At 39.6% G+C, this 26,252-nt stretch overlaps 1 protein-coding gene across 3 annotated transcripts in view; it reads left to right on the top strand.

Annotated features, from left to right (window-relative positions):
* The first annotated feature begins 591 nt into the window (after positions 1 to 591).
* The window catches only part of LOC120527777 (coiled-coil domain-containing protein 149-like), a 157,311-nt gene continuing 131,650 nt past the window's right edge, over positions 592 to 26,252 (top strand). For 2 of the 3 annotated variants that reach the window (XM_039751592.1, XM_039751591.1), the window contains exons 1-2: positions 592 to 796; positions 14,691 to 14,852. In XM_039751592.1, the coding sequence (XP_039607526.1) occupies positions 746 to 796; positions 14,691 to 14,852 (213 nt within the window). In that variant the 5' untranslated portion in view covers positions 592 to 745. The remainder of the gene's footprint in view (positions 797 to 14,690; positions 14,853 to 26,252) is intronic. The other variant, XM_039751593.1, reaches the window with a different exon arrangement.

Below are 26,252 nucleotides of genomic sequence, written 5' to 3'. Positions count from 1 at the left end.
TATGGCAATACATTGCTGGGAGGTACTGAGGTCTATCGTTTACCAACATCGTCCACAGCCGCTCGCTGTGTATCATATAAATGAAATGTTCTGTTTGCATTGAACAACTGAGCTGGAAGACCAGCGCGTACTCTCGTTTGCCGTTTTCCGGTAGGACCGGGCGAACTCGTCCAAACCTAAATCTTGACAAACAACTCTTTGGAAACACTGCCGCTAAAGGTGACGTGTCGCTTTCTGGGCAGCCAAGCGAATTCTCTGTTGTTGACTTTAGAAAAAGCCTCCACCTCCAAATCTGTCAAGACAAGAAATGCAGCTAACACTGCGCCTATGATATACTTTTATTGAAGGTCACTTATCTGTCATGTATTTTTGTAATGCATGTACTTCTACACAAACATCACAAGTTCACCTTCTCTCTTTGGCTGAAAAACCTGGAAGATCTGTATAAAGAGTACGCTTCTCATCCAGCCGCGCGCACTCTCACCTTCTGTGGTTGGCTCGAGCGGGCTGTTCTGACGTTATCTAAACAATACGCGTTGAGTGAGGTCGCCGGCTCCGGGGGAGGAGGAGGAGGAGTAGTAGGAGGAGGAGGAGTTCTGGCTGTGGCGAATGACCAGCTGGCAAACACCAACGCGACCCACCTGGTTCGGAGACTTTACGTTTTACAGGAACATATGCAATTGTATGTACACAGACAAATCAGAATATCTGGACATTAATTATAATCAACAAAAAATAAAAAGCAATGAATCCGTGCAAACGAAGCGAGAGCGAATGGCAGGGTCTTGTGAACGAGGTGAGTATGCAGAGTGAAGGATGCCGTGGGTGGGAAAGTCGCAGTTTAATCCTTTAAGCTTTGCAAATAAGCTAAACTGGTCTTCAGTACCTTTAAGGAAACCATCGAAAATGCTGCCACATTTTTTAAACGACGAACCCCACGAAAAAGCGCTGTCAATGACCTGTTACTGCTGTTAACATAATGCGTGAACATTTAAGACACCAGATGTTGCATCTACAGTTAATCTTCATATAGGCCATGCGATTTCAGATTGACATGAAATACGTATACCTCACTGATAGAGTACACGCTGAATTACCATTATGTTTTTGATTAGGAAAATATTCTTATCCAGATGTCTCCCAGTATCCCACGATTTTCACTCTAGCAGTCGAAGCTTTTTTTTTATTTATTTGCAAATGAAAGATCGCCCCCCGTCGAGCATGTGTGTACGTGGGAGTTTATCTGTCAAGGGATTGTTCCTGCTTTGCTCTCGATGCTTTATGGAATAGTATCAGGCTTCCTTTCAACCATGGTATGGATAAGCGGGTTTGGAAGATCTATCTAATATACAACAACACAATGTATGTGTATATCGCTATGTAAAGGAATATAAAGGTTGTATATGTCTATAGATCAAAACATGTTATGGTAAATTGTGTGTGTGTGTATATGTATAGTGATGAGTAGTTGTGTAAGTCCATCTACCCATATCTGGACTTTGAAATATTATAGCATATATGGACACAATGTCTGAATCCATTAATTTTCATGAGCATCACACCAGGGCATATCCCATTAGCATTACATGCAAAGCAGGAACCAACTCAGGACAGGATGCAAGTCCTGTAGGGCATGCTCATGTATAAGAACACTGGGCCAATTAAGAAGAACTTAACATATGTATTTGGGAAGTGGGAGAAATCTGGAGTACCATGTGATGAACTGCATACATCCATGGTCAAATGTGCACAGTCAACATAGGTAGTACATGGTCTTGAACCCTGGACTTGGTGTAAAATACTCAGTTAGAGAGCCCCTTTATGTATTAAATGTGGTATATTTTTATGAAAGGTGAGAAGACTCAAAAAACTTATAAAGAAAGAAACTGGAATGAAGTTTTTAAAAGTAGATCAAGCTCAGAGCAATTTGCTTAACACTTTTGTCTTCTTTACCTTAAAAAAAGACCTTATTTCAAATCATCTTTCTTCCTTACCTTAAAAATCTCAGAAAGTTAACAGTACATTTTTTAATTTCTTTGATACTTTGAAAACTGTTATGGCTCGGTGGTGTGAAATACCATAATTCTCTATTGATGTTTTTCTGCCACAAGTTGTTGCTTGTTCTGAGTACTTAAAACTTTTGCTTAGAACTGATCCTCATGATCAGTTTATTCTTAACAAGGCTACAGCACATTAGTTTATATTTACTAACGAAATGTATGTCTTTTCAAATAAGTCTTGGCAGCCAAGATAACCTCTTTCTGTGTATCTTACTGTAGGACAAATTTTAGTTGTATGTTACATGCATTTGGAAAGATAAATGCAATTTGAATTTAACTGTTTAGGTCTTTGAAGAGGCAAAAAAAAATAACTGTGATGTGTTTTTGAAGGGGCAAAGGGAATAGGTAGATAATACTTTATTTGTCCTCAAGGGGAAATTAAGACTTTAGAAATAGAATACATTACTATGTTTTGCTTATGATTTATTGCTGCAATGTTATCACAGATGTGTTCTGAGATTTTTCCCGTAAGAAAGACAAAAATTCCCTTGGAGTGGCAACATGTTGCATGTTGATTAGCACATGCAAGTAAGAATTTCTGTGTAATGTTTACAAGTGACAATAATGACAGTATAAACCTATTAATGCTTTCTTAACTTGTATTTAGTATTCTAACTCAAACCTGTCTAAAATTAATTATGTCATTTTAACTTGAATTCATAGTGTCAAACATGAGGCAATGAGTCATTAAAATGTGTGGTTTTATTTACCTAACACAACCAACAAAACTTCTTACAGACAAGAGGAGATCGTTCATAACATAAAGATATATTGAGACTGAAAAACTTTGCAAGATCAGCTTTGTCAATTTCTTTTGACAGTTTTGAAAATCTGCAATAGATTCATTGTGTTGGCTATTTAAGATTTTTAGTTCCCTAAGCTTCAAAGTCAATGAGGCGTTGAGTGTATTTAGCAATACACAGCTGCCCCAATTTTTCTTTAAAAGTAAACTCTGCATTAAAAGAGTTATACTAGTTATACAGTAGTTAAATACAATTCTTGAAACATTCAAAAAGCTTTTACATCTGCTGGTATTATCATGAGATTATTGCCTGCAATTGTTTTAGCTAGTTTTTACATCTGTTCATAGAAGGAGATGCACACCTCCCTTCAAGTTATTGTCCTTTTCTAATTTTATTATGTTTATTTATTCAAGAGCTGAATATTCTTTAAATGCACTATGTTCTTTTCTGAAGTTTTAAAAAACAATGTTAGGGTGTACCATCTTTGCTTTTGTCTTCAGTGTCTTATTAAATTTTATAGTGTATAGGCAATGGATATTTAGCAACTCATTTGACAATCAAACTGAAAAGTCATATTGAAGGTTCCATGGATTATATTTTTTTTCTAAATAAAGATTTATGTATTACTTTACATGATATCTTTATTTATTTTTACTATGGTTATGTGTTGCGGGTTGTGGTTCAGATTTATTATTTTAATTGCATGTATTATTTTTTCTGTTAGTAATTTGTTACTAGTGTTTTGTTATTTGAAGTCATGGAACTCCCTGAAAATTGTGAAAAAGTTTATTTGAGAAAGTTTACTAATGGGAAGAGTCTTAAGTATTTCTGACTGAATTTGTTAGCACATAATTAATACGCGTATGTACATATACAGTGGTGTGAAAAACTATTTGCCCCCTTCCTGATTTCTTATTCTTTTGCATGTTTGTCACACAAAATGTTTCTGATCATCAAACACATTTAACCATTAGTCAAATATAACACAAGTAAACACAAAATGCAGTTTTTAAATGATGGTTTTTATTATTTAGGGAGAAAAAAAATCCAAACCTACATGGCCACATGGTACATAAAGCAATATCACATCCTAGTATATCTAATAAAGCGGTGTGCATAGTATACATTAAATGAGTAAATAAAACAACTCAGCACATTTCAAAAGCAAGCTGTTTATAAAAAAGTTCATTTCAGATTTTATTATATCTTAGAAAGTAGGGAGAGTTTAAAAGCAGAAATCATGAGAAGTGTGTTACCTGGGAAATAGGAGCTACCTTTCAGCGTTTCATTAGCTTTACATCTAAGTAAAATACTTTAATCACTTTCAGCCGCAGGAACACCCTTTTTTGTTCCCTGGAGAAATTCTCCTCTGCTTCCCTCTACTAACCTCAGATATTCCCGTAGATCTGAGCCTTTGCTCCTGGGTAGCAGTCCTGTTTACGATTTTGCAAGGACCTAGACATTGTGCTCACATCCCCTACATCCCCTTACCTGAAAATATCAGAATGGCAACCAGCCACTTAATCAAAGACCCTTTATTTCCATTTTCTTATCTCTCTGCTTCTGGAATAATAATTTCTGAAGCTCTCACTTTAAAGTAATATTCCATCCAGCTTGAATTGGATCTTCAATTCAAATGCTTGGGCATGTCGTAGGTCATGAGAGGGTTTTCTGGAAGTGATTTTTTTTAAACAATCTATCTATATAAAATTCTTTTCGCATTTGAAATGGAAATTACTTATGACTACACGAAACGAATTACGTATGACCACAGAACATATTATAATACAGGAACTAATCACTTTGTTTGTGGACGCCATTTTTATATCGTTTTTATGAATTGTTATTATTTGTGTGAGAGTTGTTTTACTAATATTGAAAAGAAGTAAACACAAATACGCCAATCTGTTCCATAGAAGTGCGCCCTATGTCGCCTTCTCCCAGCCCTCCTCTCTGGACTGCAGCTCTGAGCCATCTGCCGCCAGGCGTGTTCTGACAGAGTTTTATTTATTCGCCCACGTGACTGTCCCACATTTGACTTTTTTTTTAATTGGCAGTACTTGATAGTAGAAGAGATGAGGAAAACAGCTTTGCGTCTTTCTACTTTTTAACTGCGCCGAGCTGTAAACAATGTAAAGACAACACCACCTTCCGCAGTGAGGGGTCGTGAGAACAAAGTGGACGCTGGGAGGTGCGGAATGTCGGGCTGCTTCATCGGGTCGAGAGCTTCGCAGTTTCGGGCGCTGTCCTTTCTTCTCACACTGTTTGTGACTCTTCGAGTCCCTCTCGTCTCCTGGGAGACTGTAAATCTTTGCGAATGAGTGTGATCAGTGCAATCGAAGCAAAATTCTCTTTGTAAATTGCGCTACATAACTTCTTACTGTCCCTTAAGGTGAGTTGAGGTCACTAAAACCCCGCAACATTCAAGGTTGCTTTTGTGATGAATTATTTTAAGATGAATGGAGTGTTTACATCTAAGAAGATGTACTGACCTCTTCATGTTAAGTTTTGGACTTGGGAATTGTTTGGACCATCTGCCTGTTAAGCACGGAAGGGCGGCGTCCACATTTCTCAGAATAATTTTTCTATTAAATCACAAGCATGTAGTGCAAGGTTGTCAGGCAGAAATTTGCAGGATCGCATAGAAAATGTAATTTCTATACCACAATGATCGTGTAGTGCCTTTCACAAGGGATCTGCTACCGAGAGATGATCCAAATACATTTAAGCTGCTGTTAGTGCTACTTACCTGTTATGCTATAGCGCCTTTAAAATGTACTTTACCCAAAAGCACTCCAGTACTGCTCAATGTATCTTTACTTCTTAAATGTTAATGTTTTACTGTTTAATAATTTATATACTACATTTTATTTTTTTCCCTTACACTCAGTGAGTGAAGCCACTGGGTAATCAGCTAGTATTTTATAAAAATACATATGTTTGGGACATTGTGAGCATGGAAGATGTTACATGTGGATTATGTGACAGGAGTAATGTAAGATTTTTTTTCATGGGTGTTTTTTTATTGCTTGCTGTTGTTCAGCAATGGTCACCATAGACTTCTTTTCTATCAGAAACTTTTCCTCATGAAAACATTACATAGCAAATTTTCTCTGTGGTCACTACAGGATATGTAGGGTAAGTAATATATAAAAAATATTATTTTAGAGTGGAGTTTTTCTTTAAATATACTACGGGGCTTCGCCCCCTTCGCTTGCACTTCTCGTCAGCCACTTCGCGTCTCTGCCACTCACGTTGTGAAGAGGGGGGCTGAATGCACCCCAAGGAGATGCGGTCGCTCCTCCTAAACCCCCTCTTAAACGATGATACAATGGGAAACAAATACAGTTTTTTTTACTCCCTTTTTGCTTGATTAGCTGCTGCCTTACTGCTGCTGCTGCAGTACCGCTTGATCTGCGTCTTTTGCGGCGCTTCGACCATTTCAAAGCCTGTATAGTAGCTGTCCTTTTTTCTCACTGTCTTGTCTCTCTTCTCCCCGAGACATCCTCTGCTCCTGTTGGGGCTCCCGCTCCTGAGGCGCACCCCTATGAAGAGGAAGATTTTATATTCTTTTAATTGAGAGACGAAACTGTCCCCTCTTGCAACACGAATTAAATCTCCGACTTAAAGTTTCAATCCGAACAATATATTCAATCTCTTTTTGCTGTTCCATTATTTCACCGAGTAATAATTTCCGTTTGTTTGCGCTAATGCAATCTTTACTATCATTTTGTCTCATCTCGCAGGATGTGAAAGTGTCTTTCTGAGAAAGTTGCGTCTCGTCTCTCTGAACAGGTCTCGTCTCATCCCAAGATTTTTTTTATATAATAGAGAGACATTTGGCTGCTTAATGGTGGTACACCAATATTACTTGCACAGCTACTTGTATTGCTTTTAACTGTTTCTTATCCTGTATTATTCACCTTCTTGGATCCTTAAAAGGCCTCTTCCTCCTAGTTGCCTGAAATTTCTGTGCCAACCTAGCAGTGGTCTGCAATTTCCATTCCCCAAGTAAAAGAAAGTATTTATTGTGAGCCTCTGAATTGAGCTGGAACTTCTCTTTTCCAAGAATCAAAAGTAGTAATAATACAACTGTAGTTCCTGTCTTTTCTTAGTCACTTGGTGGACTTAAAGCAGTTGCTTGAAATTATTTCACTATCATTTGTATTTTGTTTACCTCTGTCATTAAGTTCTTGGAGTAATTCAGTCAATAAATGGCTTTACAATCAGGAAAGGTAAATTTGTCTTTGCATTTCAGTGTTTCTTGCAGAGTTTGTTTGGCAGGGGTGGGTATGGCTGGGTATTAAGAGGTTCTGTTTTGCATTCATATATTAAAGAAAAAATGAGAGCCGGGTTTGTTGAAAAGAGAACACATTGGTGGTTACAGCCTTAAGCAGTGATCCTTTTTTGTAATGTTGATAACACTGTAAAACTGCAATGAGTTAATCAGAAACTCCTAAAAATATTAATATTAGAAAAATGTGTTTCCTACATTGGTTCCATATTCTGAGTGAATGAAGGAAAATTGGGTTGTTAGCATATTGACAATATATTGTATATACTGGTGTACAAAGCAAGGAATATAAAGTACTGCAAGATTTAATTTCTATTGTGGATCGAGGTAGCGTGTGTTCATCTATTTGTGTCAGTGTCCAGGTTTTTATATCTTTTATGTTTGCCGCCCAGTAATAAAACTGAAAATTAGGTACACATTCTGATTTAGGTTGTTGCATGGTCGCCCTTTGGATGTGTGGATATTTCGAATTCCAAATAAAAGAAGTTATGATAGAATTCAATTTCTTAAAAAATGATTTGTTAATTTATGTGGGGATGTTTTGAAATAGAAACAGAAGCTTAGGGAGAATATTCATCTTGACAATGTTAATTCTCCCTGTTAAAGTAAGATCGAGGGTAGACCATCTATGCACATCTTGTTTAATTTTGTCCATGCAAACAGCAAAATTTTGTTGATAAAGAACTTTATTTTTACTTGTGATGTTTACCCCTACATATTTAAACTGATCTACAATGACAAATGGGAAGGTGTCCCATCTAATATTGTCTGTTAGAGAATTTACTGAAAAAAAATAAAAGTTTTCAAATTAATTTTGATTCCATGTCTTTTAAAAATTTTCTAGTACAGTTAGGGCTGCAGGCACAGAATTTTGTGGGTCTATACAGTATCATGTCATCTGCATATAGTAATATTTTTTGTTCAAGTCCTTCACTGAAAATCCCAATTATCTCTGATGCATTTCGAAAGTGAACAGCCGATGGCTCAATGGCGATTGCAAATAGCAGTTGTGACAAGGGGCATCTTTGTCTAGAATCACGTTCTAGTTTGAAGTAGTCTGAAATAATGTTAATACAAACTGAAGCTTCCGTACAGGTATGCAGTAGTTTGATCTTTGCACATATGTTCAGGCCAAACCCAGATTTATGCAAAGTGGGGAATAGGCAATCCCATTCAACCATATCAAATGTTTTTTCTGCATCCAAGAACAAGATCTCTGGAGTGTTAGACTTTATTGTTGAATATATTACATTAAATAGGTGTCGAAGATTGGAAGCCAGTTGTCTACCTTTAATAAATCCGGTTTGGTCTTGTGATATTACTGAAGGGGACAGTTTCTCAGTCCTTCAAGTCAGAGAATATTTTATCTGTGACACTTCTACATGGTAGCCACCTTTTTCCACCCTCTTGAACTAACACAGTATTTAATGTTTGGAAAATGGATGGGCTTAAATCATTTAGATATTTGTATATAAACAATGTCTTTGCATCTTATGAACAGGTACACTACAAATGTAGCTTCCCATCAGCACAATTTTTTCACTATCTCCAAATTAGAAACTTTGTTAAACGAAATGTGCCCAATTTTCCTCACCTCCCACTTATTTCAATTCTAGTAGAGATATTGATCAATCTGCAAGACTCAGACAGCATTTTTATAATATATAAAACCATTTTAAAGTCCCTTCTTTTTAAAGATCCCAAAGTACAGTGGGAAAAGGATCTCTTACTCAACATTTCAGAAATGGAGTAGAAGGCAGCCATGCACAGAATTCACTCTAGCTCCATATGTGAAAACCATTATTTTTTATCAAGCACATCTATCTCATTTAAAACTGTCCAAAATGTTTCCAGGGCAAGATCCAACCTGTTAACATTGTAATCGAGCTCCAGCTTCACTAGGCAACATGTTTTGAGTATGTGCCAAATTGACATCATTCTGGAGAAAAAAAATGTAAATGCTTATCAGACAGACTGGATGTCATAATCACTAACAATTCATCTATATCTGTGTTTGGTGTACTCCCAGATGGGCTTAAAGTGGAGAAGGACAAGCAAATTGTAATTCCCTTTACATCACTACTAGCATGTACTGTAGACTTATCTGACTCAAATGGAAGAATCCTAACCCACCTCTTTTAAGTCAGTGGGTTACTAATGTTGTATACTATTTGAAATTGGAAAAAATCTACTTCTCACTTAGAGGATCTGTTCAAACCGTTTTTAAAACCAAGATCTAATCAATAACATTTTCAAATAAGCATTTATATTGGGGTAAAAGACTCCCTTCTCTCTTTACTACTCTCAAAAGTTTTACTCTGGCTGTTGGCCTTCCTGTCTTTCTCATTGTTAGGGGTTAAATTGAATTTAGTTTTGTTAAGTTTGACTTGATTGTATGTAATGTTACATGCTTTTAATAAATTCAATAAAAGATAAAAAAGAAACATTGATAAGTATTGATACTTTTTAAATGTTGTGTAAAACTGTTTGTTATGTCCTTATCTTTGTTTGTTCAAGATAAGAGATTTTGCTTGCAAAAGTGTTGAAACAGCAAGCATTGATTTCATTTTGCTGTTTCAAGACACATTCCATGGAAAGAGTGCACATCTTTTGAGTTTCTTTGACATTTAGGTGCAATGCGAGTCTTTAAATATGGGCCATTCCCTTATAATTTTTAAGTCCTTGACTTGTCACTGACCAAATATTGAGGATATTTTTGATGAACCAGGTGACATTCTATTATCACTATCAACCTGGATGTCTTATTAAGTATTGAGAGTAGTATGTTTTAAAAATATAAATGGTGGTATAATACTGATCCCTAATAAGAATAATGTTACATTTACATCCTGGAAAATATGTAAAAAAGTAATATTTATTCTTATAAGAAACATATGAAACACTTTGAAGATGCTCACTCCTTATAACAAAATGAACCTTCTTATTTTTAAACTTGAATATTTTTGTATCAAACAGCAACATTACACAGTTAATTTATTTATTTAAAAAAATGATAATCCCAGTAGAGTGTAGTGGGGAGGTCTAAAGTGTATCTGACTTCCTTTACACATAGGAAGAATCAGGCCTAAATGCAGTGCCAGTCAGTTGCATGATGTACTTCGTCAAACACAACAACAACAACAACATTTATTTATATAGCACATTTTCATACAAATAATGTGCTTTACATGATGAAGAAAAGAGAAATAAAAAACAAAATAAGAATTAGAATAAGATAACACTAATAAACATAGAATAATAGTAAGGTCAGGGAGGACAGAAAAACAAAAAAAAAAAACTCCACTAGGCTGGAGAGAAAAAATAAAATCTGCAGGGGTTCCAGGCCACGAGACCGCTCAACCCCCTCTGGGCATTCTACGTAACATAAATGAAACAGACCTCTTTGTATTTAGGGTTCTCTTGGAAGGACTTGATGATGATGGTCATGCAGACTTCTGGCTTTTAATCTATCAATGTAAGAACATCACGGTGCTTTGATTAGGTGGTGATGGTGCAGAGCGCCACCACAGAAAACAGGGAAAAGAAACAGAAGAGAGAGTAGGGGTCAGTACGGATTTTAGAGCCACCATGAATAGTTATTATAATGAATTGAATATACAGAGTATCAGGATTAAATGAAGGTAAAGTTATCAGAAAGCCATGTTAAAGTAATGTGTTTTAAGCAGTTTTTTTAAAGTGCTCCACAGTATCAGCCTGGCGAATTCCTATTGGCAGGCTATTCCAGATTTTAGGTGCATAACAGCAGAAGGCTGCCTCACCACTTCTTTTATGTTTTGCTCTTGGAATTCTAAGCAGACACTCATTTGAGGATCTAAGGTTACGATTTGGAATATAAGGTGTCAGACATTCCGATATATAAGATGGAGCGAGATTATTTAAGGCTTTGTAAACCATAAGCAGTATTTTAAAGTCAATTCTGAATGACACAGGTAACCAGTGCAGTGACATCAAAACTGGAGAAATGTGCTCGGATTTTCTTTTCCTAGTTAGGATTCTAGCAGCTGCATTCTGCACTAGTTGCAAATGATTTATGTCTTTTTTGGGTAGTCCTGAGAGGAGTGCGTTACAGTAATCTAGTCGACTGAAAACAAAAGCGTGAACTAATTTCTCAGCATCTTTCAATGATATAAGAGGTCTAACTTTTGCTATGTTTCTTAAGTGAAATAATGCTGCCGTAGTGGTATGATTAATATGCAATTTAAAATTCAGGTTACAGTCAACAGTTACCCCTAAGTTCTTTACTTCCGACTTTTAATTCTAATGCATCAAGTTTATTTCTAATAATCTCATTGTCTCCATTATTGCCAATCACTAAAATTTCTTTTTTATCTTTATTTAGCTTGAGAAAATTACTATTCATCCAATTAGAAACACAAGTAAGACATTGTGTTAGTGAATTAACAGCATCTGGGTCATCAGGTGCTATTGATAAATACAGCTGTGTGTCATCAGCATAGCTGTGGTAGCTCACATTGTGCCTGAGATAATCTGACCTAACGGAAGCATATAGATTGAGAAGAGCAGCGGACCCAGGATAGAGACTTGTGGAACACCATATAGAATATCATGTGTTTTTGAGTTATAATTACCACAACTAACAAAGAATTTTCTACCTGCCAGGTAGGATTCAAATCAATTTAAGACTGCCAGAGAGGCCCACCCATTGACTAAGGCTATTTCTAAGAATGTTGTGATCAATGGTGTCAAATGCGCACTCAGATCTAAGAGGATGAGAACAGATAAATGGCCTCTGTCTGCATTTACCCGCAAGTCATTTACTACTTTAACGAGTGCAGTTTCTGTGCTGTGATTTGTTCTAAAACCTGACTGAAATTTATCAAGAATAGCATGTTTATTGAGATGGTCATTTAACTGCATAATGACTGCCTTCTCTAAAATTTTACTTAAGAAAGGCAGGTTAGAAATGGGTCTAAAATTTTCAAAAGCAGAGGGGTCAAGATTATTTTTCTTGAGTAGGGGTTTAACTACAGCAGTCTTAAGACAGTCTGGGAAGACCCCGTATCTAATGACGAGTTTACTATGTCAAGAATATTATCAATTAGCATGCCTGATACTTCTTTGAAAAAACTTGTTGGTATTGGGTCAAGGACGCAAGTGGAGGGTCTCAGTTGAGAAATTATTTTATGTAAATCAGGTAAATCTATCCTGGTGAAAGAATTTAATTTGTTTATAACGGAGTACTTGGGCTCAGGAGGATCCGCAGTGTTGGGCAGATATACTATATTATTTCTAATATCATTAATTTTTTGACTGAAGAATACAGCAATACCGTCACAGGTTTCACTGGAAGTATTTTGGAGGCATTCCTTTGTGTTACCTGGGTTTAGCAGACGATCAATCGTAGAGAATAAGACTCTGGGATTACTAGCATTGTTATTTATAATCTTAGAGAAACAGCAGTGCCTCTCAAGAAGGACTGTGTTATTGTATTCTGTTATTTTAACCTTCAATATTTCATAGTGGATAGTTAGTTTAGTTTTCCTCCGTTTACACTCAGCTCTCCGGCATGTTCTCTTTAAATCAGACACTCTTTGGGTCTTCCGTGGTATAACAATGCTAGAAGATTTTTAACTGTCTTTTCAGGTGCAACTATGTCAACAGCAGCTCTTACCTTAGTATTAACTTTTTCCACCTTACTATTTGCATTGTCCTCGCTATTATAGTTAGCACTATAAACGGACTGATTGCTTAGAATGTTTGTAAGTTTTAAAGCTGCTGATGAATCAAAGAAGCGTTTTTTAACAATATGCTTCTCATGAATGTTTTCTATCATTATTTCTATATTAAATAGTAAAAGAAAATGGTCTGATAGACCAATATCAATGACCTACATTCACATACAGTGAGTCAATTTAGGCTCAGCAGTCTCTAGAAAGGAAGCAGGATTACCAAGAGAAAACACACCTGGAAAAGTTAAAGCATCCAAATTTCACACACGCAATCAATTTAAACCTTAGGGCTATGAGGAGTTAGATTTCACTAGTGATATACTGTGCTTCCCAAGCAATTCACTGGCAGGGTCAAAAAGTTAAGGTATTATAACTCGCCATTCTGGCATTAAAGGCTGTAAAGGATTTGGAAAGACCACAGAAATGTGTTTTCAAAAACTTGACCGGAGTGTAATTCTGTCAAGGATATGTAAATCTATAAGCACAACTGTATGTAACCATTGCAGTTTTGTTTCAGTATCTCATTTGTTTCTGTTTTTTTTTTCCCTGAATAATTATTTTTTCAATCCTTTGTTCAACTTAAATAGCCACATAGATTTTGTTTTGTGGACGGCACAGTGCCACAGTGTTAGCGCTGCTGCCTCGCAGTTAGGAGACCCGGGTTCACTTCCGGTTTAATTACAGTTTAATTTGAGTCTATGTTTTACATGTAGACATGAGATTTACTGTATTACACCTCTTGTACTTAACTTTAGATTTTTTTTATTGTTGTTAACTTTATACTGTACATTCAGATTATTTGTGCTGCTTAATTATTTGTTTTTATAGATTGCTTTGTCTGTAACAGGTGTTTGTTAAATAAATAAAAATATTAAAGAAAATGTAAGCAAGTACTTAATAAATAAGTATTAATAAAATAAGGTAAATGTTCAATTTTGAACATTATTTTTTAACATTTAACATTTTTAACAAGTAGTTTATTGTCTCTGCCAGAGTTAAGTATGAGTCCATTTGGGGATTTCTTTCACATGAGTATTTGTATTTCTGCCCTCTATTCTAATGGCTGTCATCTTACTGTGTATCAGGATTTTAGTGGACATTCTTTATTCTGATCAAAGTTGTGAAAATGATAAAGACCGTAATGTCTGCCCATTTTCCCTTTCAGGAAAGCAAGGCTGACCTAGATGAAAAAATGTGAATTATTTTAATTTGATTTAAAATGATTAAGACCATGTAATGAATTTCCCAAAAATGTTATTTTAAAGTGTATTATACTGTAATTCAAAAGGTAAAAACAGAGCAGCAAATCTGAATTAACTGCTGTCAACACATTGAAATATTTATGTTGTCTTTTACCAGTGATGGGGCAGTCTGAGATCCCTGTGGCTTCTTTCAATTTTATAAATAAACACTTTTTACATGTCTTTACAATTATTTAAAAAAAATACAAGCTGAAGCTTTCAGTGGAAATAAATTTATTTCAAGTTTGATCCCAGTACAATATTAGGTTAACAAACAGATTTTCAGTATGGCTTTCTTTTTGTGCAGCTGGTATCAGATATACAATTGGTATCAGATGCACACTTTCTGAGTTAATCATTGTCCTTCATTGTTTAATTTAGTAATTTAAACTTTCTGTCTTTCTGAGAAGGATGTACATCACATAGGTTTATGAAAATAAAACATTCAGTTTCATAAATATTTAAGCTATTTCACAGTGCATGTTCTCCAGTCAGTATTGCTTACAACATTCTACTTTTGGCTCAAGTTGAATATTAAATAAAAAAATTCAAGATTTGAAAATAAGCTTCTAAATAATGTGTTACGCAGATTTTTGTGTGTAATTCCAAGTGTCTTTTCTTTCCAATGTTTTCCATCTCAGTTTTTGATATGCAAGCGGAAATTGGAAAGCAAGAAGGAAGCCTTGCTAATTCTTTCCAAGGAGCTGGACACATGCCAGCAGGAGAGGGATCAGTACAAGCTGATGGCAAACCAACTGAGAGAGCGACACCAGTCACTAAAGAAGAAGTATACAGAGCTTATTGTAAGTTATTACTTTTCCATGAATTCACATTAAACATGCAATTCCTTATTTTGTATAATTGACTGGTGAAATTTTTGCTGATTTATGATGATTAGAATGTCCTGTCACAGTGGGGAAACAAAAATTATTAACTTCATTGTAGTGTGGAACATAGTAATCAGATACATAGGAAAGTACAGTAAATAAAATGTCTTCTTCTAACTGTGCTTCTAAGTGTAGTAATGTCATGTTTTTACTGTCAAATTTCAGGAATGTCTGAGATGGATTAGCCTCATTCCTTGTACCATTGTTGAAATATAAAAACAGTGTTGATTTATACAAGAGAGTATAGTAGCAAATAAAATAAAAGTTTTTTGGTTTCTTTATAATGTGTAATGTGTGAAACTCACAACAGTGAAGTAGACAAGGAAGGCATGGCTAAAGATCAAGCATTCTTGAAATTGAAAGACAACAGACTTTAGTTGAAGTTTCTGATTTACACATAATGAAAATTGGCTTAATAAATAAATTGTTGAAAAATAAAAGGAAATTATTTCAAGATCTTAAATAACCCCATCCTCATCATATTATTTCAGCATCAATAAATGTAAGCAGTGAATGTGCTTCAGCATCTTCTATACATTTTTCATAGCAAAGCTATAAAGTCTTTTTTTGAAAATATTCACAAAACTGTTCGGGTCAGTCTACATTAGTGCTGGGCAGTATGACCAAAATTCTATATCACGGTATTTTTCAAAATTATTAAGGTTTCACGGTATTTTTTTCCCATGCATGAGTGGATGTTAACCACATTTTCCACTGCAATTACTGCAGTAGACTGACTAAGAATAACCTATTCCACTGTCACTAAAATTGTACATTGTAAGAAAAAAATAATAATATTTTAATGTGCACACAAGTATTAATACAGGTTTGCATGGCCCCATAAAGTGATAGTTTTCAAGGGGGTGGCACTAATTAAGAGAAAGAATCACATTGCATGACAGATGCTCAAAGTATAGAGCCTTATTATTGAACAAATTTTGCAAACAACTTAAACTAAAATTTTGACATCATATATTCAACCATCCAAAGAGGCATTTAGACTTAGTAAAATATCCAGAGGTGCTTTTCAAAAGTTGTATTGCACTGAACAGGTCTTAGAAAAGGAATAAATGGTAAATATTTTTTGTAAACCAACTACACATTCCGTTAATGTTAACAATCTCTGTCCATTGACATGTTAAAGTGACTTTTTAAACAACTTTACGATCATTAAACTGCATAATATTTAAACTAATAAATAATAACAATAAAATAAATAATAGTGCAACTTCCAGTAATAATACTATTAATTCAAGACTTCATGCCCAGGTGCATTACACAGTATTCACCAAATAAAAATAAAATAAAACAATGCAACTTGGTGATGACATCTTTACTAACTGAACCATCATTAAGGCAAACTGCATTAATATGGACCTTGCTTCAAGGTAAGCTATATACATAAATAATAAAACTGCAACTTGCATTTCTAATGCTATTTGTGGTATAGCCCTATGGAAGCTTATTAGGGCTACGGTGAAGAAAAACAAAATATGGACGCTGAAGGAAAAAAAAAAAACTATGTCCAGAATAAAGTCGACATTTTCACATTAAATGCTTTGTGTTAAGTATTCCCCGACCCAGTTGTTAATCGTTACGCGCTTCTTAAATTGGGATTAATAAAGTATCTATCTATCTATCTATCTATCTATCTATCTATCTATCTATCTATCTATCTATCTATCTATCTATCTATCTATCTATCTATCTATCTATCTATCTATCTAAACTGACTTCCTCTGCACTAAGAGGAGGCGCAGGCAGCGATTGCCGCACAGAATCCATTCACTTCATGATATTCCTACTCTCTGATTTCTCCTGAAATTTAGAATGCCAAGATAAATACTTGATATCATTTTCATGATGAAATGCATTAAAGCATGTATTAAACATGCACGGTAGTGTGGTGGTAGTGCTGCTCCCTCGCACTAAGGGTTCCCCAGGTGTACGTTCAGTGTAGAGAACTTTATGGCAGGTGTGACGAAGCTCTAAAAACTAGATGTATGAATGGGTATTGCACAGGTTTAACAAAATATTGTGTAAATGTTGGGTTCCTGATCTGGTGGTCAAAGACACAAACACAGAATTCAGTGGATGTTCTTTTGAGCGGGCTTTCTTTATTGTATGCACACTGTCTCTGTCTGACCTACCAAACCCCCAGTTCCTATCCATCCTTTTTCTTTCTCCACATAACCAATCACCACACGATAAATGTCTTTGTGAAATTAAAACTAGTTATAAACTTAGACCACAGGGTGTTCAGAACTCTAAATCTTCGTTATACATGTTTAATTATGCCATCCATTCAGGGTTGCACCCATCCCAGCAAGCATTTTGTGCGAGCCAGGAGCAAATCCTGAACAGGGTGCCAGCACATCGCAGGGTAAATACAAGCAACACATACACTAGCAGGGTCAATGTGACATAACAAAACCCCACATCCTGCATGACTTTGAAAGGAAACTGAAGCACTCCGTGTAAACCCACCAGAAAAACATGCAAATTCAAGGCAGGGAACACCCAGGACCCCCTTGCTGCGAGGCAGCAGTGCAACCTCCACGCCACCGTGCCCCCACATGATCAATACATGTTTTAATACATTTCATCATGAAAATGATATCATGAAATTAATGTATTCTGTGTGGTGATTGCTGCCTGCGCCTCCTCTTGGTGCAAGAGGAAGTCAGTTTAAGAAGCATGTAGTGATTAACATGGCTCGGGGAACACTTAATACAAAGCATTTAATGTGCTACATTAACTTATGACGGGGTTTGAGAAAATCTAGTAAATTAAGTATTCATTTTAAGATGAAGTTTAGTTTACAATGTTATACTTTAATGACAATTACAAGAATAAAGTCAACATGTCGACTTTAATCTCGACATAAATGGCGAGAATAAAGTAGAAATGTCGAGAATAAATTCAACATGTCGTCACACTATTACACAGTACCCAGGTACATTACACAGTATTGAAAAAAAATAAAAAAAGTACAACTTTGCTTGCTGTATTATCCATTAGTATAGAAACAGTATTCACACATTTGAATATAATAGTCCACATCTGACCTTTTCAAACCAAAGTATTTCCAGACAACAGACATGGATCCTTTTTTCGGCAAACGTTCTTCTGTATCATCATGTTCAGCTTTATCGTCTGCTACAGCTTTAGTTTCAGAATGTTCTCTGTCCGTTTTCACTGTTCAATACCTCCACTAATGCATGCACTCCGTTGCATGCACGTTTAGCAGTGCAGCAGGGAAAAAGGTCCCCCTAAACAGTTTCCCGCTATGCCACGTTCTGAATGTTGTTTAGGCTATTTAAACCGGTGTTGCTGTATAAGAAAAACCCATATCATAACAAAAATAAAAACAGTTTTTGGTATGAACCGGTATACCGCCCAGCACTAGTCTACATGTGTATCTAATATATACATAAATCTAATATATACATAGAAATTAATTTTACTTATATTTAATCCTACAGAATCCAGTAAGAATGAATCATAATCTATCTGAAGTAATCAGAAGCAGGATAAATTATTAACCTCATTATGACCATTAGACACAAGTTTGTTTAGTTTAAATATCCAGAAGGTTAAAGTGGAAACAGGTACCTTTTAATTGTATATTTCTCCCCCTTCAGGTGGGTATTTAAAATAATGAAAGCTTATTTCCACCTCTAAAAAAATTATGTTGTTTTGCAATAATTACTGTCTTATTTTGCAAATATACTGTGTGTGGCCATTGGTGTCATTGTGCCTGTGCTTGCTGCAACAGTCAGTGGAGGAGAGATTAAACACATACCTAGCATGCAATCAAGAGTGATGAATCAAACATCCATTACAGGCATATACAGTACATTCAATCCTCTATGTGCTAGTGCAGCATTCCTCAACCTTTAAGTATTTGTGACCCTAGTTTTCATAACAGTTTTAATCGTGCCCCCCTAACGTTTTTTTGAAAGGAGCCCACTAATACCAATTTGTTCTTTTTTAATTAATGATATATCATAGATGCATATTTTATTATACCTACTTAATTTCTATCGACATTTATATAACTCTATATTTATTTGTCTAGTATCAGAATGTAGTTTAAGTTAATTTGTTTTGGTTTCAATAGATGTATTTTTCATATTTTCGATTCTTGTTTTCTTTTTTTCCACATCTTTGCGCCCCCCTAGGGGGGCCCGCCCCACAGATTGAGAACCACTGTGCTAGGGGGTAAATGTTTACCTGCCCAGATCTTTTGTCACAGGGACTCAGTGATTATCTTAGCAGCAATGGACATAAGGCAAGAATCAACCATGGTGTAGAGTCCTTAATAGTCCTTTGCAAGGCTCAATTGCACATCCAAGCAGAAAAGAGTGTGCTGTGTGCAATCTAGTAACAAAAAATCATAAATAAAGTATCAGTTTAGTTTTAATCTAATTTTTTGTATTTGTTATAGATACGATTTTGAAGCATGTAAAATAAAATAAAACGTGCTTTTTGGTCAAAAAATAATTTGCAGCTTTAAAGATATACTTCTAATATTACTTTTTTGTTAATCCATGTTCTTTAGGACAAAGGAGCATCTACATCAACAAGGGGCTCTCTTTAGGGCCACCATTACACCTTTGTGTCTTGTAATTTGTTGATTTATTTCAGATAGACCGAGGTAAACATTCTCACAACATCAGTTTCCTATTTTATCAGTAAATTATGTAGTCAGATTGATTTTTACCTCTGTTTTTAATCTACTTAGTTTTAGCAGTATGTTCCTCACGTTACAACCAGTGAAAAATGCAACAACAGTCTGGTTCCCTGGTTATAGGGAATAGTTAGAGTATGTGCCAATGTTTTTTGTATAACACGTTTAGTTTTGTTAGAGAGAGGGAGGGTATTGAAATGCAAGATATTTTACTTTGTTAACTTTATTTTGGATATTCATTTAAATATAACAGTGTGTATGTAGAGCCCACTTGAATGTGTGTTTAATGTTAGATTTCTAATACCCTCTTCAAAAAATGTACACCACATTGCATGTACTGTTTTTATTAAGTCCTGTGTGTTTGAAGAAATTCTCTGTATCTGGATAAATTGTGCTACTGGTGGATTATTGATTAACAATCTTGGGTGGAGGCTATGCCAATTATGCATAATAGTATTACTGTCAGTTGTCTTTGTGTAGACTTGGCCTATTCAAATGGCACCCTGTGGGTCACATGCGCCTCAGAAGCAAACTCCAAATGGCCAGCCCGTCGTCCCACCGGAAATGCAGAGAAAAGCCTTCAGAAATTCCTATATAAATACCTATAGTATTTACAAACCATGAATGCAAACTCTGCGTAGCCTAGCAACATTCAACCCACAATGCAGTATGTTGTTTTGTATCTAGAAGTGATGATAGTAGTCTATGATGTAGTATGTTGTACTGGAACCTTGGCTGCGCAGCTAGTTGTGACATTGACTACATGTTAAATGATTCTATAATCAATTGTGTGCTGAGTTATGTTCGAGTTTTATCAAATGCATGCAAATGTGGGTTTTCGCAAATTAATCTAATTGTTACTGACAAGCACAGTCTCCACCATTCTCTTTATATGAACGGTTGACCGTCCACTCACATGGTTTGATCCTGTGGATTCATGGCAGTTATAAGGATGACGATCAACCATTGACACTCAAAGCAAAGAATGAATTAGAAGGACTGCATGTAATGGTGCAGGTCAGATCCCCACCACCAGGTCCCTCCGGGAGCCACTTGAACCCGTCACTGCTGATAAAATACCCAAGCGATGAGCCAGGCAAATAAGGACAGTTTGTGTCCTAGGTCCTCCCTGCGTGGAGTTAAAGTGTTTCGAGTAGTGAGTAAAACTCTTTGTAAATGTAAAGTATTATTTTTATTATACTTGATAAATTGTCAATTTCAAATTTTAAACATTAGGTATTTTCACCAAATAAACAAAACATGCAGCACTAGGACAACTGGCCTCTATATACCGTCATAGTACCTCAAACTTGATTCAAATGCAACATATGCATACCACCACATTTTTTTTACAAAAAAGGCACTGCAAATCACACGTGGTGATTTAAAATGTACCTGTGTTCCCTAAGTGTGCAATAGCCTTTGTATTCGTGTGTTAGTAACTGTTATCACTTGTTGCATGGTTTGTACACTGATAGCTTTGATAGCACTGATAATTCTTTTTTTATTCTGCTAAATGTACTTTGTGATTTGCTTGGGTCATATTTGACCAAATTATTTATTTCAAAAGGTAAACAACATGTTATGCACCTTATGATGTGCCTTTGTCAGATGTGAGCAAAATGTTTTTTTTTTTAATTCAAAAGTGGAAAAAAGTGTTACTACTGTACCAGATTCTGTTCAGTTATAGCTTTTATATTGTTTTTATGCACATTTTGATGTGCCTGTTTCAGGTGAGACCAAATTTAAAAGGAAAACAATGAATAAACATTACTTGTTTTTCAATGCATTCATTTGTGTTGGTTTTTAAATTTGCTGTTACCTGCTGCTTACTTGCCCCTGAAATGTCTGGCCCAGCTAAATTTCTTGGTTTGAAAATCTGACCCAGCTGATTTTGTAATTCAATAGCCCTGGTGTAGACTGTAAACCAAAATTTTTCCTTCGAAATTGCAAAAATATATATATATATTGTAAAGGACCGAGAGAGACAGTAGCAAGGGTTGGGGTTTTTCCGGCCCCGTATATTGTACACACAAAAAAACAGGTCAAAATTATAAACAAACAGTTCATATCGCGCGCCGACTCCTGGCGTCGCGCCATTTTATTGGGGAGGAGCGGAAGTGGAGGAATGTCGGGAAGGACCGCAAGGGAGGATGGGAAGGATGACGTCAGGGCAAGATGGCGGAGGAAGGGCGGAAGTATCGCACTGCGGTCAATCCAGGCCTATGGTGCAGGAAGGTCTTTTTTCTATGAGGAAGCAGAGGGAGAAAGTTAATACCCCACCATTCCCTGGCGGCGAGTGGTTTCCCAGGTGCTGTCGAATCAATCCTGCCTCCTACCGCGTGCGTGACACGATCCCCCCCTTAGCCCAGGACCGTCAGGTCGGGCGGACCTAACCGAGAGGTCGTGAATACGAGAGAGGGCATCGGCATTGGCCTGAAGGGTGCCCGCCGATAAGTGACAGTGAACTTATACGGCTGTAAGTCCAGGAACCACCTGGTGACCCGCGGATTCGACTCTTTGTGTAGGGACATCCACTGAAGTGCAGCGTGATCAGTCACCAGAGCGAATTCGCGACCCAGCAGGTAGTACCGGAGGTGGGTCACTGCCCACTTAATGGCCAAGGCCTCCCTCTCCACTGCAGCGTGCGGGTCTCCCGGTCCATCAGTTTCCGGCTAAGGTACATCACAGGGTGCTCGACACCATCGGCGCTTTGGCTCAGCACGGCACCCAGGCCTGTGTCCGGCGTCGGTCTGGAGAATAAGCGGAGCCCAAAATCGGGCGTCCGTAACACAGGTGCCGGCGTTAGGGCCTTCTTTAGGTCACTGAGCGCTGTTCTGCTTTGTCGGTCCACACCACGTATAGGGCGCCCTTTTGTCAGGTCAGTCAAGGGTGCTGCTCTTCGAGAAACGGGAACAAACCGGCGGTAGTAACCCGCAAGCCCCAAGAAAGCCTGCACCTGTTTCTTGGTACTCGGACGGGGCCATTCTAAGATGTCTTTAACTTTGGAGCTCTGTGGCGCACCTGTCCTTGTCCCACGAGGTAGCCTAAATATTTGGCCTCCTTTAATCCAAAAACACTTCCGGGGTTTATGCGGAGGCGGCTTTAGCCAGTGTTAGGAGGACAGCTGCGACCTGCAGTAGATGCTCCTCCCAGGTGCGGAATAGATGACAACGTCATCCAGGTAAGCGGCGCTATAGGACTGGTGGGCTTCAGCACTCTATCTACCAGGCGTTGGAAGGTCGCCGGGGCCCCGTGCAGCCCAAATGGGAGGACCTTGTACTGCCAGTGCCCGCTAGGGGTGCTAAAGGCCGTTTTCTCCTTTGCGGATGCCGTTAAAGGAATTTGCCAATACCCTTTTGTCATGTCAAGGGTAGTCAGATATCGAGCCGCACTCCAGCCGCTCAAGGAGGTCGCCAATGCGGGGCATGGGGTAGGCATCGAACTTGGAGATCTGATTCAGACGTCTAAAGTCATTACAGAACCTCCAGGAGCCGTCTGGCTTGGAGACGAGGACAATAGGGCTGGACCAGGGACTATGGCTCTCTTCAATTATGTCCATGTCCAACATACGTTTCACCTCCAGTTCGACCTCTGCGCGTTTTGCCTCCGGGAGTCGGTAGGGCCTCTCCCGGACGATTACCCCGGGCTCCGTGACTATATCGTGCTCAATCAGCGCGGTCCGGCCGGGTGACTCGCTCACTACCTCGGGGATGGCTCGGAGGGTTTGGGCTAACTCCTGCCGCTGCTTGGGGTCAGCTCTTCGCCGAGGTTAAGGGCAGTTGTGCTTGCGAAAGGGAGAGTGACCTACGGAGCTGGGAGCTCCTCTCTATCTCTCAGGGCTTTAACAGGTTGACATGATAGATCCTCTCACTTTCGGTCGACGCATTGGGCTGTTTTACCAAATAGTCGACGCAGTCCTTTCTCTCCTTAACCTCGTAAGGCCCTTGCCAGTGAGCGAGCAGCTTCGAGTGGGAGGTCGGGACGAGCACCATAACTCGGTCCCCCGGGCGGAACGCCCGGAGGACGGAGTTCCGGCTGTAACACCGGCCTGCGCTGCTTGCGCACGAGTCACGTGCTCTTTTAGGAGGGGCCTGATCTTTGTGAGTCGGTCGCGCAGTTGCGCTACGTACTCCAAAATATTAGAGGAGGGAAGAGCCTCGCCTCCCAGCCTTCTTTTAGGATGTCGAGGATTCCCCGGGTTGTCGCCCGTATAGTAATTCAAAGGGGAGAAGCCGTAGAGGCCTGGGGTACCTCCCGGTAGGCAAAAGCACGAGGGGAGGAGCTGGTCCCAGTTCCTGCCGTCCGCTGACTACCTTGCGGAGCATCTGCTTAAGCGCCTGATTAAATCGCTCGACCAACCCGCCAGTTTGCGGGTGATAGACTGACGCTTTCAGGTGCTTTATCTGCAGTAATTTGGCCACCTCCTTGAACGTATCGAAGTGAAGGGCGTACCCTGGTCCGTGAGGACCTCCTTGGGTATGCCCACGCGTGAAAACAAGTTAACCAGTTCCCGTGCGATGCTTTTAGTATTAGCGGAGCGCAGGGGACCCGCCTCTGGGTACCGGGTGGCATAGTCCACCATGACTAGGATATACTTGTGGCCACGGGTTGAGGGCTCCAGGGGTCCCACCAAATCGACCCCTATCCTTTCAAAGGGGATGTCCACGAGGGGAATAGGGACTAGAGGAGCACGGTCCCTCCTAGGAATCTGGCGGGTCTGGCACTCGGACAGGATTGACAGAACCGCCGGACCTCCTCATTGATCCCAGGCCAGTAAAAGCGGAGCTTAATCCTCTCCAGTGTTTTTCGGCCCGAGGTGGGCCTAGGAGGTGAGCATGTGCCAACTCGCATATCTCCGCCGGAAGGTACGCTGAATTAGCAACAACTTCCGCACCTCGCCCTCATGGGTAGCCACCGGTACAACAGATCATTCTCAAGGACAAAGAAGGGTTCCCGCGGTGTGGATCCGTCCGCTGTGAGCTGTTAGGCAGAACAATCGCATTCCGGGCAAAGCGCAGGGAGTCATCATTCCACTGCTCCCTCTTAAAGGAGGCCGGCGTGGACCGAAATTGATGGTCCAGGCCGCCGAGAGGGTCTTGGGGCCTGGGCCCGGGAAGAGTTCCTGGCTAGTCCCTTCTCCGCGGAATCTTCCGGTCAAGGTCCGTAGCCACGAAAGGTCCCCGAGACACCAGCCCATAGGGCCTGCCCTTGTGCACGGCGTGGAGGCCGCGGAGGGGTGCCTTTTCCCCTCATGACAAGATCCAACGAGGCCCGGGAGCGCGAATGGCTTACCGCTGATTCTTTTAGACCAGTCTTGTCCCAGATCACTGGGAAGGGGGTCAGGTAACACAGCGACCGCCATTTGATTGGTTCCCCTTCCAGGTAAGATAGCAGTGAGCGGAACGATATGACCTAGTCCCCCCATGCACACAGGTAACCAACAAATGCTGCTTTAACCACTGTTGCGGTAAGACGAAACGGCGAGCAACAATGGTAATGTTGCTGCCGGAATCAAACAAAGCCACCACGGCGTGCCCATTTAGCAACACCACTCCCGATTCGACTCGCCAAGGGATGCGGCGGGTACAATACCTCTCCGTGATGTCCAGCTGCAGTCCATAGGCTCCGGGGCGATGTGATGGGGGCAGTTTGGCAGAAGGTGGCGGTCTCGCCACACTTGAAACAGCGGCGGACCCGGCCTCTCTTTGGCTCTGGCTGGCGCTTCTGCAGCGCGTCGAGGGGGCTCGGGGGTGGCCGCCCGTCCCTGCCGGTTCCCGCGAGCAGGCTTTTCTGACCCCCCAAGTCGGAGGACCGCCAACTGACGCTCCAGGACGTCGAGGAGGCCCGACATGTTCTGATAGGCGTGCCCCGGACCTGCTGGGCGAGGGAACTGGGCATTGCATTGACCAGGCCTTCACAGGCCACCCGCCCGACCACTTTCCGCCCGTCGGGGCTCTCTGGCCGTAGCCAGCGCCCCATCTTGCCCCAGAACTCGAACGCCTGGGCGCGAGCGGGCTTTTCGGGGTCAAAGACCCAGTTCCGCCATTCGCCGCCTGCTGGCCCGGCTAATGCCGTAGCGGGCCAATATTTCGGGCTTGAGGAGGTCGTAATTAGCGGCCTCCTCCTCAGGGAGGTCATAATAGGCCCGCAGCGCGGGTCCCTTCAGGTATGGCGCCAAGATGGACGCCCACTCGGACCGCTGCCACTCGTTCCGGGTGGCCGTCCTCTCAAACATGCCCAGGTAGGCATCGGCGTCCTCCGAAGGGCCCATCGGTACCATAGGAGGAGGCGGCTGCCTGGGCGGGTCTGGTCTCGCCCGTTGGGCTTTCCACTAACCTGGCCTCGTGGCCTCCAGCTCCCGGTTGGTAGCGGCTTGCGCTTGCTGCAGGGCCTGGAGCTGGGCGTCATTCCCTGCAGCACGGTGTTCAGGTCCTGTCCCTCCGTCATTCCGGGATCTCTATCCTGCCGACTACGCCACTTGTAAAGGACCGAGAGAGACAGTAGCAAGGGTTGGGGTTTTTCCGGCCCCGTATATTGTACACACAAAAAAACAGGTCAAAATTATAAACAAACAGTTCATATCGCGCGCCGACTCCTGGCGTCGCGCCATTTTATTGGGG

The sequence above is a fragment of the Polypterus senegalus genome, chromosome 4, assembly GCF_016835505.1.
Source record: "Polypterus senegalus isolate Bchr_013 chromosome 4, ASM1683550v1, whole genome shotgun sequence".
In the NCBI taxonomy this organism is placed as follows: domain Eukaryota; kingdom Metazoa; phylum Chordata; class Cladistia; order Polypteriformes; family Polypteridae; genus Polypterus; species Polypterus senegalus.
The sequence above is the reverse complement of the archived record's forward strand: the minus strand, read 5'-3'. Positions and strand labels throughout refer to the sequence as shown.